General features: G+C 46.3%; 1 protein-coding gene across 6 annotated transcripts in view; it reads right to left on the minus strand.

Annotated features, from left to right (window-relative positions):
- Positions 1 to 10,630: 10,630 nt before the first annotated feature.
- The window catches only part of FRMD4B (FERM domain containing 4B), a 147,200-nt gene continuing 142,849 nt past the window's right edge, over positions 10,631 to 14,981 (minus strand). For all 6 annotated transcript variants that reach the window (XM_064519183.1, XM_064519182.1, XM_026110713.2 and 3 more), the window contains 2 exons: positions 13,718 to 13,850; positions 10,631 to 12,335 (listed from right to left, as the gene is read on the minus strand). In XM_064519183.1, coding sequence (XP_064375253.1) covers positions 12,215 to 12,335; positions 13,718 to 13,850 — 254 coding nt within the window. In that variant the 3' untranslated portion in view covers positions 10,631 to 12,214. The remainder of the gene's footprint in view (positions 12,336 to 13,717; positions 13,851 to 14,981) is intronic.

Genomic DNA, 14,981 nt, shown 5'->3' on the forward strand with positions numbered 1-14,981 from the left:
AATAACAAAAAAGCAAGCCAAGAAGGTAATGGTTCTCCATGCTCCTTCAATATTCAAGGGACATCCTTGTTTTATATTATGCAGTAGCAAGCACAACAGCAGACCCACACATCAATCTGCCTGGTCTAGCGCTCTTAACCCCCAGCAATTGCTGTCCATAATAGAGTCCATAAATGGTTTCCTGATGTTATCAAATAAATCAATGCTCTTCTGTGGCTGGTATGTTATTCTCCCGGACGATGCTGTTTGGGTCATAGAAACTGTCTATTCAGTGGTTACAAATCGCTTGCTGATTTCTTGACCGTAAATAAAGTCCCTGGCCACCTTCTTATATTTCCGTGATCTTCAGCCAGGCCATCTGGGGCTGCAATCTTGTTAGATCTCCTAAGCTAAGTAGGGTCAAACCTGTGAAGTCCTCTAGAGAGGGAAAACAGGGATACTGAGAACACTATCAGGGATTAAAAAGCCAGATTTTCTTCTAAGTAGAAATATATCTCTTGTCCCATATTGCGATTAGGAAATACTATACTTCTGGGAATGGTATCTTCTATGCCAGACGCAAATCGAAGGCCTGACCTGTGACACCTCTCCCAATTACATGGGTGCTAATCCTAGAGAATCCCAAGGTGGGTATCACATTTTGCCTACTTTAGGTCTCCTCCATAAATTACATTGAGTATGGGACTCACTTCCTTTTCTAACACATTGCTTAGTGTTTTGGTGCACTGGAAACAGCACGTTAAGGGGTCAAACGACACCTCCACGCTGAAGACACGCGCATGGCCTCATCTAGAGGTCTTCTCCAAAGCAAAACTCCCTTCTTCTTCCCAGTAACCTTTGCAAGTATTTGTCTCAGAGTTTTCCAGAATAATCACTAACTCTTTCGTCTTTCTTAAGACAAAGTGTTTTCTATGGCAAAGGGACTTCCATTGCTATCACCTCTTATTTCCATGCCAATTTGCTACTTGCTCAAGAATCCCAGGACTAGGGAGCTCCCGTACACGGTGCTCTGTTACCAAACGGTGCAAAGTTGTTTCAGCAACGATACGCAAAACATCACTGAAAGACAAGTAGCAGGTAGATAAGTAGGTAAGGGGAAAGGAGGCTGGAAAGACAAGGTAACTGTACAGACGGTCCTTTATCAGTTATCGATCCAGGGTCCTCAGGAGTTGGCTAATGTCATTATTCCTCTCCAGTACGGGAACATACTCTAACACCAAATACATGGTTAAAAATCAGCTTAGGATCCGTTACTGAACTGTGAGTTTGGAATTGGCAGAAGGGAAAACAGCATTTCCAGATCATAGCCAATGCCAGGGATAGATCTGGCAAAGGCAGAGCTGACGTTTGCTGGAGCGACGCCACCTCGGCGTCTCGAAAAGCGATGCATTGTCAGGGACACCAGCAAACGCTCCCAGCTCCACCAGAGGTTTGGGGAATTGCACATGATTCCAGGCAGCAACAACAATATATCTCCTTTCTTTCTTTCACCCCGAAGAGACCAAATCGCCGCCCACAGCAACCACCGGTGTATCATCACGCGCTGAAACGGAGACAACGCAGCCCAGCTCATGGGGTCCCGTCACTCACGCAGCCGGCAGCCCGGCCAGGGGACGCACAGCTGCTCCCTAGCAAAGTGCAGACGCTCTTCGTCTGCGCGAGAGAGCTCCCCGCGTTATTCATGTGAAGGAAGATGGACTCGTCCCACTAGATACTCAGATCTGGATGGGACATGGAGGGGGTCGTCACCCAAGCAGTTTAAAACAGTCCTCACGAAACATGGAATAAGGCAAAAATCTCTGCGCTTTGATAGATAACGTGCCAAGGACCGCACAGATCTCTTGGCTACGCTGAGAAGCCAGCACCAGCCAAGCGCTGGAGGAACAAAGCTTATTTCATCCCCAAACTACTTCTTGCCTAGCCATTATCTCAGGCTCAGAGCAGGTCAGCATCCACATCGCACAGGGGACAGGACTGGGACCTAAAACCTAAACCTAAGGGTTTTCTTCCCCTAAAATGGCCCTGCTGCTCTGATTTTGCTGTCATACTATCACCAAGCAAGGCATTTAGAGGTATCCATCAGTTCGAGTTGACAAGCTGCATAAAGGGAAAGATCATGCCGATGCCAAATTTTACTCAGTGAAGCCAATGATTGTGTCTCCTGACACCCCTCCTCCAGCTGATGCTATGACAACTTGCTTGGAGACCCGGAGACCTCACATGCTTCCCCTCCAAGAGGTCCTCTGGAAACTGATTTATCGACACGGGTGATAAATAGCTGCCAAAGGCGCACGAGAAGGGTATGCGGTACAGACCAGGCTAACAATCTTCCACTGCCTTCGCTGCAGGGCCGGCAAAGATCGCTGAGGAATAGGTCACACTACCACTGATAAAACCCCCCAAATTCTGTTTCGAGTCCTCCATCGGTTGTGAGGACCTTAGAGAAGCAAAAGCTCTCGTGCTGCATCTCCCGAGCGGCACGGAGCGATGACAGGGCTGCTCTGCGTGGGTTTGAGTCTGCTGCGTTAAAACCCGTCTCAACACAGAGATGAGCAAATGGAGATTGCAGGCAGCATCAGAGTCAAACTCAACATTTATTTTAGGTCTCTGGTTTTGTTTTGTTCGTTATTCCTCGGTATTCAAGCAGCCTTTTGAACATGGTCTCCAAATAGGAATAAAAACACAGAGATTTTGGCTGCTCGAGTCCAGCTGACATCTGCACAAAGTGATCCCAGTGGCTAGGAGCTCAAAATTCTTGCTAAGTAGGTACTTAACAAGTGTTAAATAAAAGCAGTTCAGGAGCAAATGCTTATGTGCTGACAGAAGAAAAGGCTTGTGCTCATTAATGAACAATTCTTACTTGTTGCTGTTTCTAAGGCAAGTGCTTACGTGTGAATGAACTCTTGTACGAAAGCCAGCAGAGTTAAGAGTGGGACTATTTAATTGATTTTTCTCATCTGTGCACTTTCTTGAACAATTCCAGCCTATCTGTCTTGAAGGGCTGACAGGTTTTCAAGTCAAATATCAGGAGGGGTAGACTCTGGTGTCACTTTGACTCTAAGTAGGCCATCAAAACATGCTTTGAGTGCCTTAAATGTGTTCTATTTTTAAGGTAATTGATGGGGCGCAGGCTGATGCCAAATACTTAACAGCAATATCTATAGCTTTCATTTTTGCTGACAAAACCCACACATTCATTTTACTTTATTACCAATCCATGCCGCTTCCAAGTGCCAACGCATTAACCGGAACGAGTCGGAAAATGTGCCGATGTAACACAACCTTGCACCGCTTTCCAGAGTCTTGCAAGCCGCGCGGCACGGTCTAAAATTGACAAACAGTAGCATACACCAAGTATGCCCAGCAATCCGGTGTAAGGCAATACGGGGATTATGAAGGGTCAGATGATGGGCGTCTCAACAGTAACAACACCAAGTAACGACAGCAATCGGAGAGAGACACCCCGTGGGAAAGACTCCAGGGAGCTTTTTGGAGAAAAGCAACATAACAGAACAAAAAAACCCCACACTTCCAAATTGTTACAGATATACACACACACATACACATGCACAACACACACACACACACACACACACACATATATATATATATATCTCTGACTCTGTCCCAACAGTCACTAAATCACTGCACGTCACTGAATCAGAGTCTAGTGTTTTCCTGGTGCTCATTCAGGAGCAAACTGAACTTCACCACTCATTTCCACGAGACCTGGATGAGCCTAATTTGGCCCAACAGGCTAAAGAGCAGAGTTGTTTTGGGGGATGGTTTTGTTTTGTTTTTTTTTCCTGCAGCTCCCTTTTTCAGAGAAGTCTAGGGACGCACTAGGGCTGTGAGCAGATAAACTGTGTCCTCACTATGCAATAGCAAACTTTTGATATCATCATCCAGATCCCTTATTAGAGGGAAAAAGAAAGTTTAAAAAGCATAATAGACAGAAAGGGGGAATGTGGGAGGGAGGCCAGTCATGCCAGAAATTAAGGAGAAAAAATTTTAGTCTATGACAGGATAATGACACCACACACTGAGAAATACAAAATAATCCAGCAGGGAAAAGCACAGGGAAGCCAAATGCATGTGTCTTTACATTAAGAATGGTTAAATAATTAGCTGATAGGTTTTTAAATCATTTCAATAGCTTTAAATAATTTTTAAAAATCCATGATTCTTGGGAGCATCGTGAACGTTGGTGGTGTTTGGGGGAGACTGAGAGTGACAGCAAAGTCCTCAGCATCCTGGGGTAACCTGGGCCAACCTGCTGACCTCCTCAGAGCCAAGACACACTCCATATTTTGCTCCAGAAATCTGGGTTTCTGTGCTTAATGAGTTGCCAACGAGCAGCACTACGCCTAGCCTGTGCTCCCCTCGTATGCCGGGGCTGCTCGATTGCCAACACAAATACGCTTTTGTTTTCTCGTCGGCCATCCTCTGCAGCAGGCCTGCTTGCTTTCAAAGCGACGTGAGCAGTCCTCCCCAGGCTGCTCAAGGGGAGCGAGCCACCTTTTCTGCAACGCTTAGGCAAAATGCTGAAATAGTCCATGCTGCTTATGTTCTACTGACCTGATATGTTACTTACCCATCTCCTGTTATTTACTTAACATCTGTGAAGTATTTCAAAAAACCTGAACACTTTCATCTCTGTACAGCAGTTCATTGCTCATACTCCAAAAGCACAGAGCTAACAGCTCGTAAATAAATGAAAACGAACCCATTGCGAATGAAAACGGGTCTGTGGGAGACTACAAACAATTCCATTAATTTATGGGAAAGAGCAGATTCAAGAAACTCAGTAGGGGATATTGAACCTTCAAGCACAACTTCGCAGACCGAGCTATGGTCCTACCTGGGGCTTTTCACTAGCGTTACGTGTGCCAGACCAGAGGGGCTGCCCTGGGTGGTCGGACGTGCCGCTGCCTCGTTGGGGATGGGACAGGAACATATACAGTCGCTTTCAGGCACATCAACAGACCTGACGAGTTTGAATGAAGACAAAACCATGAGTTTCCAGTCTGAGCTGGAGCTCTCCCAAAGCCGGGTTCAAGCATGGCTCTAGTTTTAATATTGCTCTCACCTTTCTCTCCCAAACAGGGTGATAAGATGGTAGGCTGCTGGCACTGCTCTCGCGTGCTTCCGCGCTCTCTGGGTTTGCATGGCAGAGTCTCAAACACGACAAAAGCCTCATGCGAAAATCAGTAGCTAGAATTAAATTTCACAATGTCCTCTTGCTTCATCAGCCAAATTTACAATTCCCCCCCCCAGATGCTACATGCCAGTACTAATAAATCAGATCTGTTATAGCACAAAGCTGAGGACTCTTTGAGGAGTGACAGCCATCATCACGACCCTTTAAATGAACAACCTCCTCCACATTTTTATCAAGTACTCTTAATTCGACATGACAGAGTGAAAAAAAATCAATGAGCCAACAGACTAGATACAAGTGAAAACTGTTTCACTCTGGGAAACAAACGTCGCCCATAGCATTAAACGTAGGGGTGCCTCTTTCTTTTACAACGTTCAAACCTACCACGAGCCCGTACCCAGTGTCACCCTGCCATCAAAACGCGCCCACTGGTAACGACGCTGGCAAGGACACGTGTGATCGCTGTAGGACGTGTGCGCGGGGCACGTCCTTCCTTAACCTTAGCCCGGGAACAGGTGGCTGGGGCACGTCTAGGGTTACTACAGCTGAGGCCCTGCCGGCTGCAAACTTTTCTCACTCCGTGTCTCTTCGATGACACTCTCACGATTAAATATAATTTGAGACTCATGCTTGTTGCCTTTGAGATGGGCAGGAGATGCCCTGGAAGACGGAGCACATCGCTCTGCAGTCAAGGGCTTGCTGAAGGACTTACAGCGACTCCCTCCCCGAGGGAAAGGCACGGAAAATAAAGTTGGATGGAGGGCAAAGGATATCTTCTTATGGTCTTGTTGCTCTTCTGTGAAGGCCCTGACATCCCTCCGTGCGCTCTGTCCTCCTGTGCTGCCAGCACTGACCACTACTCACACTGTCCATTTTTCCAAGCAGGAGATGTCATGTCAGATCTCACTTGTTGCACCTGGGCTTGGGGTAGTTGTCTCCTATGATCTAACCTTCCTTGGAAGATGATCTGTACCATCCCAAATCTGAACCTGACAGATGTAAGGGGGAGAGCGGAAGGTCCTGTTAAACAAGACAGGCAGCTGCGCATCAGATGGGTGCCATCATCCCCACGCTGGCAGCGTTTGCATCAGAGCAATTCTCGGGAAAGGGGAAAGTTGTCTTTTTTGGAAAGCTCAGCCCTTGCTTTGTCGGGCACTACAGACGCTGTCCTTGCACTGGAGAGCACGTGGCAGATTGGCGACGGGACAGGGCAGGTGGAGGAGCAGTTATGTGGAGGGGAAAGAGGGTGGGTGACAATAAAACAGCTGTGCAGTTGCCTCTTTTTTCTCCCTTCACACTCACGGTGTCACCCCATAGGTCCCGACAGCGAGGTCAGGCTTCAAGGGAGATCGGAGTTTCCAAAGTCCTGACCACACTTCAGTGAGAGCAAGGACCCTTGCTGGAACTGTAATTTGCAACAAAATCCATGGCACAGACCTTGTATCTTAAAATACGGAAGGAAGCCACGCTCAGTCCCATCCGATCCCCCTGGAAACGTCTCTTGCTTTGGTTCACTGTCTACGTTGGGATAAAGACTCATTTTCTCACCGAATGGTGAAACAGCAAACATCCACATCAATACACAGGTTAGCGTTACCCAAATTACATAAAATCAAATGCTAATTGATTATAATGAAGGCTATATTAAGTGCAAAAACGTGGGCTGTATCCATATGGGAGCTGCATGATCCCTGCCCTGCTCAAATGCCGTGTTAGTTGCTTCACTTGATCAGAAAGTCCTCTCCGCTCCCGCCAGGCGCGTGCACAGCCAGGTCTCTTAGTGGCAATGGGCTCTTACCTTCACTAAGAAAAACAAGGACGAGAGAAAAACCACAAGGAAAACCACACAGAACTGTTTATGTCTTCACATATTTGCAAAATAAAAGAACTTTTTCCCCACTATGTTTATCTCAAACTGTAGCAAAAAGTGAAAGCAGTAGAGGAGTAATTTGAAAACCCTACAGGGAGTTTTGATACCAAAAAGATAAAAATATTCCTTAGGACATGAAGTTTTTCCTCTAGCACAAAATCCCTAGCAAAAAAAAGCTAGAAAAGATTATCTGACTTCTTAAATTAATAACCACTAAATAGAAAAAGAGCAAACTTTTAACTGTATTTATCTACTTTACCCTGATGGTCTTCAATGTTTGTGTCAAGCCCTAGTACAGCTGAAGCCCTCAGCTTCTCACCTTCAAAACGTATTAAATATGATAGAAAAGCCTAGAGCACGTTAAGGAATAGTGCAGAAAGTGGAAATCTTCCTAGGAGAGGCATTAACTGAAGTTAAGTAAAGAAGGTGCGAGGCAAGCGCGGCTCAGGGCAGCTTCTCCCCAGGCCCAGGAGCCGCCGTGCAGCAGCCCTCGTGCGCTGAGCCCCAAGCCCAGGAGATGGAGCAAACCCGCAGCCCGTGCAGCGTTTCCTACACGGGTTCAGCAAGCGCCGAGCCGCGCTGGGGCTGCAGGGGAGCTACGCAGCGTCGCTGCGTTTCCTCTGCTGGCTGCAATGTTGCCTTTTTAAACCGGACAAGTCCAGGATGATGAATCAAAACTCAGCAGAAGCCTGTGAGTCACATCACATGCTGTACAGAGTCATGTTGGCCAGCAAATTGCACATAAACACATTCAGGTGAGTTTTAAAGATTTGTGAACTTCTGAGGTCCTGCAGTGAAACACGTTTAGAATAACCCTGGCTTCAGGCCAGTTCTGCTTCACAAAGAATTGATTTTAAGCAACGTATTGGGAACCGGACAAAGCAGGATTCAGCCCCCAAATCCAGCGGCCACCGCGGGCTTGGGCCAAGGCCTTGGTGCCACCCGATGGCAGCCCGAGCTCGGAGCGGTGCCAGCTCCCTCTCCTGTGTCCCTGTGCTGGTGGGGTTCAGACACGAGCCTCCACGGGACCAGGAGCAGCTCCCTTTGGGGCTTGTCCACCTCCATCCTCAGAGTATCTCCATTGCTAATGGCATAAAAAAAGCAGGCAGCAATTAAAAATATCAAACGTTGCTAATTGTAGTGCAGTGCCCCAATACCTTTCTGATGATTCCTGGTGAGGGCTATTTCTTCTTCACTCCTCAGCGACTGCAAAGCACAGTGCAGTGCTTCACTTTGCATGGTTTTGTGCAGGTTTCTCTCTCCTCTCATGCAGCATCTCCTACCTTCTAAAGGAGAGAAAGGCATTCGGGACATTACAAATATAACCCTATGGGTCTGTGGCTGTTTCACATTTGCATTTCATATTGGTCACCTCCTGGCTTTGTTATGTATCATGTTAAATAAGTATTTCCAAATATTTCTCCAAATTGAAAGGGGCAGAAAGGATCTGAGAGGAACATGGGAGCTCACCAATGGCGCTGGTTAGTCACTAGGTGTCCTCACGATTCCTGTCGAAGAAAGGCTGAAGAAAAAAATTGTTTAAATAGCTGAAAACAGAGATGAAGTAGCAATTCAAACAAACCAGTTAATTTGCATTTCAGCTCTGAACAAATATGCTACTGATTACAACCATGTCTTTATTACCTTTTCAGCTGCATTGCACAGGCCTGGTCTCCCCAAAGAGCGTACACGTGCCCCGAAACATCGCTCTGGAAACACGGTGCAATAAGGAAAGAAACTTGAGATCTACTTGAAACTTGAGGGATTTGCACCCTTCATCTCTCCTTCCCTGCACCATGCGAGCGACCGTCCCCATCGCCTTGCTCACGGCTGCAGGGACCCTGTGGCTCCCGCGGGCAGCTGCCTGCGGTTCCTGGCCTCTCCTCCTTCCGGGCTCCTCCTCTTTGCTCTGGATTTCCATCCTTCATAAAGGTCTCTAAGGGGATAATTTTTCCAGGGCCAGGCATCTAGGGAATGACCCAAGGGGTTGCATGTACTGTATGCCGTGCTGCTTTACAGCTATTTTATTCCCAATTCCTCCGTAGTTTAGCTAGTGCATAGTGGGACCTAAAGTAATGCTCTCAAGTTCTGGTCCTAGAGTTTTTATATCCAATATCCCCAAAGGGAGCAAGTTGGACTCGACACAAACCCACCTAAAATTCCCATGCTCTCAGCCTGGTCATCCCAAATTATCCCGGTACTATCAGGGCAACTCTGGAGGCCTGGCCAGGCGCCGGCGTCGTGCCAAGACGGATGTGTTAGACTGAGCTACATCCTGAGCAAGAATAGAAAAGCCAATACAGAATTCAATGGATACAGCATTAAAAGAAAGAAATGTAAACAATGCTTTAAAGGGGGACCGGGTCTTGTCACACATTTCCTTTCTCAAATGAAACTTTGAGACTATTGACAAAAGCGACTGTGAACATGTACCGATATCAGTAGTCCTTTGTAAGGCATTGGACTTTGTACCACACAACCTCTTGTTAGAAACACCAACATTTTGTAATAGCAGCACAGCACGCATTTAACATACGAAGAGCTTGCTGACTCACAGCCCCCGAAACTCCCAGGGGCACGGAAAGACATGACGAGAGGGGAGTGTTTTCAGCAGGGACTTCTGCAGATCCTTCTTGCCAATATTTTCGCCAGCAATCTGGAAGTAGGCATAAAATGCCATGCTGCTGGAGGCCGTGGATGCCACAAAATGTCGGGAATGAGAAATAGCTGGGAAGAGAGGATGGTGATACTGAATGACTTTGCACCCACTTCGCCCAGCAGTCCAGCAGGGCTACACACCTAGAAGTCAGGTTGCTCCTCCAAGAGGGTGGGTGTCTTGGGGGGCACGAATTCGAAAGAGGACCTGGTGGGTCAGGGCAGAGGAGCGATGTGACCTCCGAGTGCCACGCTCCAACAGCGAAGGCTGCAGCCATCTCCAGACGCAGGCACAGCTGAGCAGCAGGCAATTCCAGAAATAGGCAGCCACCTCGACCTGTGCAGTCCCGAGACTGCTGGTGTCAACCTCTGCAGCCTCCCGGTATTTGCTTTGGAAAATAGAGGCTGCGGAACAGGAGGAGGAAAGACACAAAACGTTTCTGAAGGCTGGAAGACCAGAGGCCGGCTCTTTGCTTTATGGCAGGACATCAAGCCCTCCCCCAGGGGAAGGCACCAGATACGGCTTCTGCTGCGAGGTACGGCTCCCACCTTCACCGATGGGCCCCACGGTGAAGGAACCACAGGCCCTCCTTTCCTCACGTCCAGAGCCAGCATTGACCCGACTCTCAATTCCCTGAGAAGCAGGAGCTGCTCTGCCCTTTACCCACGTGGGGAAGAGAAAATCGACAGGGGAGCTGCAGGTGAGGTATCGAGGCTGACAGCAGAGATCAGATGCAATAACCAAGCGACCCATAGTCGCTCCTACACCAGCACAGAGACCTCTCGCCCTGGCCCTGGGCAAGGGGCAGCCACAGCACCGCTCTCCACCCGTGCGTCTCCCAGAGCTTCCGGGACAGCGGCCCAGGCCTCCTTTAAAGCCGTGGGATAACACACGCTGCTTTCTTCCAAACGCTCCGATAGAAATAGCAGGAATACCAAAAGGGTTTTCATAGCACACTTTTTAGTTTATTGACCTATACAAAATAATAGGTCTAAAAAATTCAGAAGTAGTAAAAGAATAAGCAAAAAGAGCTTTCGCATTTCTAGAAGGCTATACAAATATGCAAAAAAAGAAATAAGTTATTTTTTTTGCTTTTGTTCGTTTAATTCCAAATCGCGACTCTAATAATACAAACGACTAAGTACCAGCTTAACAATTGTGTCCTTCTGTATATATTACATGCTCTGGAATATTGGTAAAAAATGTCAAAAAGGTTTATCAGAAAGTTTTCTATTCACAATATGAACAAGGAGTAGCTAACCCTTTGTATAAAAGAAAAAAGCACCATTTTATGGAATCTTGAAGCACAGGACAGCTGAGAAATGAGAGAGATTTTACAGTATGCAAGTGACTTGCTGTAAATCACACAAGATAACCCATGCTAATTTGTTCCTACAGATGGATGATATGAGGTAGGTTTATCCCTCTTAGATCAAAACTGCAGTCGCACTTTTTTCAAAACAAACGGTTTTGCGAGAACGCTGTTTTGTCACTTAGTGACTTTGCAACGCACCTGGCAGTTCAGATCACTCGTGGTACAATTCTAATGCCCTTCATTTTAAGGCACCCACTTGGTTGGTTATGTTTGCCTCCACCTTAAAATACTGGCCATTACAATCAAATTGTTCAATGTGTGATAACTAGAGCGCTCCATTTCCACCCTCAATTCAATGTGGCAGAGCAAAACGTAACTGTTATCCGATTAACAGTGCACCGTGCACCCACTGTGAAAATTTGCATACTCATCTGCACAATGATATTGTACCATGGAAAGTTCATTAAATGTGAGGTTATTAATTACACTTTATCATGGAAAAGAGTTCAAAGTTTACTGCTTCTGTTTCCAAAATCCACAACCACCTAGTTTTACATGACATACTGTGACAGCAAATACCTTTCCTTCCAGAACTTGTTTGTGGTGCTAACAAACACTCTTAACACCACCCTGAATACAGATTAAACTCATTCAAACCTCCATTAAAAAATACCCCAGCCTTCCTTCAAGTAATGATCCAATACTGATTAAGTCACCCTTTGCCTCACACACACACACAGTATCTATCCTTCATAGGCTTACGAAAGTCCTTCCAGGTCATCATAAGCCATAGGAGAAGAAATTTCCGTTTCTTCTTCTTTCAGACATGGGAATTGTGCTCCTAAAACTCCTGTTTTTTCCATAAGAGTTTCCTTTTCACATTTTTTTTTGAGGTTTGCTTTCAGTATCTTCCAATCTTCCAGAAAGTGCTTGCTAAATATAAATACTTCAACCAAGTGCTGCATCTTGTCATAGATTAAATTGTGGCTTGCCCTTGCTCATGTAGGCTTATCTGGATTCAGAAAGAAACGCCATTCTGGGTAAGACTTTGTAGTTTTGCTATAGTCCCTCTTAATGCTGAATTTCAATCTTTCCCAGCTAAACAGAATACTTCCTTCTTGTTTGCTTTGGAAGCTCCGCCCAAGATCTCCTTCGAAATAACAGCATTTTGTGCAAGGCACGCAAGGGTACGAATGCAGGGCTGCAAGTGGTCTACACAAGTGTCCCAGGCTTTGAATCCTCGTGCCAAAATAACCTCTGCTCATTACTGTGCAAGTCATCTTCCAACTGGCTCTCTTCATCACCACCCAGCTGGCTCGTCTCTGCATAAGCTCTGCAAAAGAGAGAGGGCATCAGTGATAAGCGCGAGCCGAGGATCTTCCCCAGACTCCCAGGTGCTGCTTTGGCAGTGTGTAAACTGGAGAGGCCAAGCCCCGTCCCATCTCTGCACTGCCAGTACAACTCACACTAATCCCACAGGACTTCAAGTAATGCTCATTATTGAGAGTTTAACGCCAGCATAATTTGGATCTAAACACAACCCCAGATTTTGTGCTGTAATTCATCAGATTGTGAGCAACAGGATCTCAGTAGCTCAGTACTGTCAAGACTGTAGAACATATCAATTGCTCAGTTGCCATAATCACATTAAAACAAAATAAAACAGATGAATGATTAAGGGATTCAGAATACGGAAAATTAATAGCTCATACACCTCATATAGATAGAGCTGTCAAAATAAGCAGAGTTTTTCAAAGCCCAATTATAGGAAGTTAAGAAATTAGTAGAAACTATTTTTAAACACTGTTACATTAGATCTTTTTAATCACTGCAATAAAAAAGCCTGAGGCATTTAGTTTAAAAACAAGGAGCTAGGAGAAGCTTTCATATTCTTTTCTCATACTTTGTTTTATTTTAAAACAAACAAATGAAAAACTCAGTAATTGCACACATGCCAGCCTGGCAGCAAGCACAAACTGCAATCCATTAAGCAGGACACACAAATGTGGAGTACTTACTACAGCTGGCTACCCCAAGCATAAGAGCACTTAAATAGGATCACATTTCTGTGGGCAGCGCCATTTCCCTGGACAGAAAGCTTCTGTTCTCACTGGTAACAGGTGGCGTAGGAGAGCGGAGGGAGAGGACAGAAAATGCCAAGTAGAAGAAGCAAGAGAGCTGCATGAATCTAACATCGGAGTGAAATTCTGCTCCATGGGTTAAGCTCTCCCTCGGGACACCTGTTTGGCTTATTAATGGCACTACTGATCTCAGTACTGCCTTGGAGCACCAGCATACAGACCACAGACATGAGGTTGAAGAGAAGCAGTTCCTCCCTCATTTTTGCCCAAGTTTATCAGCATGGCTTCATGCAGCATGGCAGGGTGTGGGACAGACCTTCTCCCGCAGCGGGGTGCTGCTAACACTGCTCCAACTATCGCTGCTCCTGGGGAGCGCAAACTCTTTGGCTGGCCACCATCCGCAGGAAAAGACTGTGCAACAGAGGACATCTGCCTTCACTACACCCATTTCCTCCTTCCCTGAATGTTGTTGGCATAATCAGGCTGGTCTACACCACCTGAAAACCACCTACTCCCTTCAAGTCAGTTTTGTTTGTCTTTATCCCGGCCCTCTGAAACCAAGTGGCTTTCCTCCGGAGTTTTTATAGATTATAAAACATGACGAAGGGCAGAAATCTTGATATACTCTACTCACCTGCTCTGCAAAGGAAGGTTGCCATAAACATTTCCATAACAGCTGGCGTAAGAGGAATGAGATAATGTATCGTAATCTGAAAGTCCTAGCGCAAGCGGGTTCCGCCAGTTCCCAGCAGTGTTTGCAGAAGATGCTAGAATTTAAAAAAAAAAAAAAAATTGCACCAAATTAGATCTTTCTCCAGCTAAATCAGCCAAGAGAGGGAGACAATTCTCATTAGTGATCTCTACAGGTTTCTGCAGGGGACACGAGCAGAGAATGCACACACAAAATACGATTTACAAGCACTGCGAGGAGCAAAGCACTGTGCATGCAGTATTTCAGTGTTATGCAATATCTCTTTAAAAAGCCTATGACCCATTCAGTGATGCTCATAGTACTGTATTTTGGAAACCATCAGAGCAACTGCATGTACATGGCATGAAGTCTTGCACATTGCTTGTATTTGGTAAACATGCCGGTTTGAAACCCGTATGACCCTTAGGGCTTGTTCGCACTATTGCATTTACAAAGAGCAAAAGGCACCATTAGCAATGTGAGAAGGCAACAAGAAACCTAGAGCACTCTGTACAGCTCCCATCTCAAACTCTTCTTGGCAATTCACACATCGACTCTGCAACATCTACAGAGGGGAGCAAACAAGTCTTCTGTTCCTCACCACAGTGCCGTACTGAGGAATCGGGCTGGCCCACGGTCCGACAGCCTCTCTTCCCCTGAGCTCCCTCAGCTGAAGGGTTTCTGTTGGCCCCTACTCAATGCCTGGGAATTCTGCTTTGCTCTGGAAAAGTCTTTAGACTATGCAGGGGTGTGGGCTGTCAGGATATGGACCTACTTGACTCCCAGGCAGATGATGGTCCTGATAGATCACAAACACAGCATGGTATTTTTACCGTAGTTTCTACCGAAGGGCATCAGGTACACCCGTAATAAAATGCGAACCCGAACCAGACTATAAAAAGTAGCTGATTGCATTAGTTGGCAAGAGATTTGCAGAAAATACTCCTCTCTGAGACCATGACCTTTGAACGTGCTGTGTAAATGACCTCTACCTGGGTGGGTAACTCACAGCGCTCTTCCCAGAAGCACTGCATCAGGGAACAACAGGAGCCTTGCAATACCAACTAGTTCAGGGACCGTACTGCTGAGCTCTGGGCTAGTATCTCACCCAGCAAGGGAGACTTCTTCGCCTCCACCAGGTAGATCCTCAGAGAAAGACTCTCCTCCCAAGCACAGAAGAACAACAACAGAAATCCTAGTTAACTGC

This window comes from Dromaius novaehollandiae, chromosome 12 (assembly GCF_036370855.1).
Source record: "Dromaius novaehollandiae isolate bDroNov1 chromosome 12, bDroNov1.hap1, whole genome shotgun sequence".
NCBI lineage: Eukaryota > Metazoa > Chordata > Aves > Casuariiformes > Dromaiidae > Dromaius > Dromaius novaehollandiae.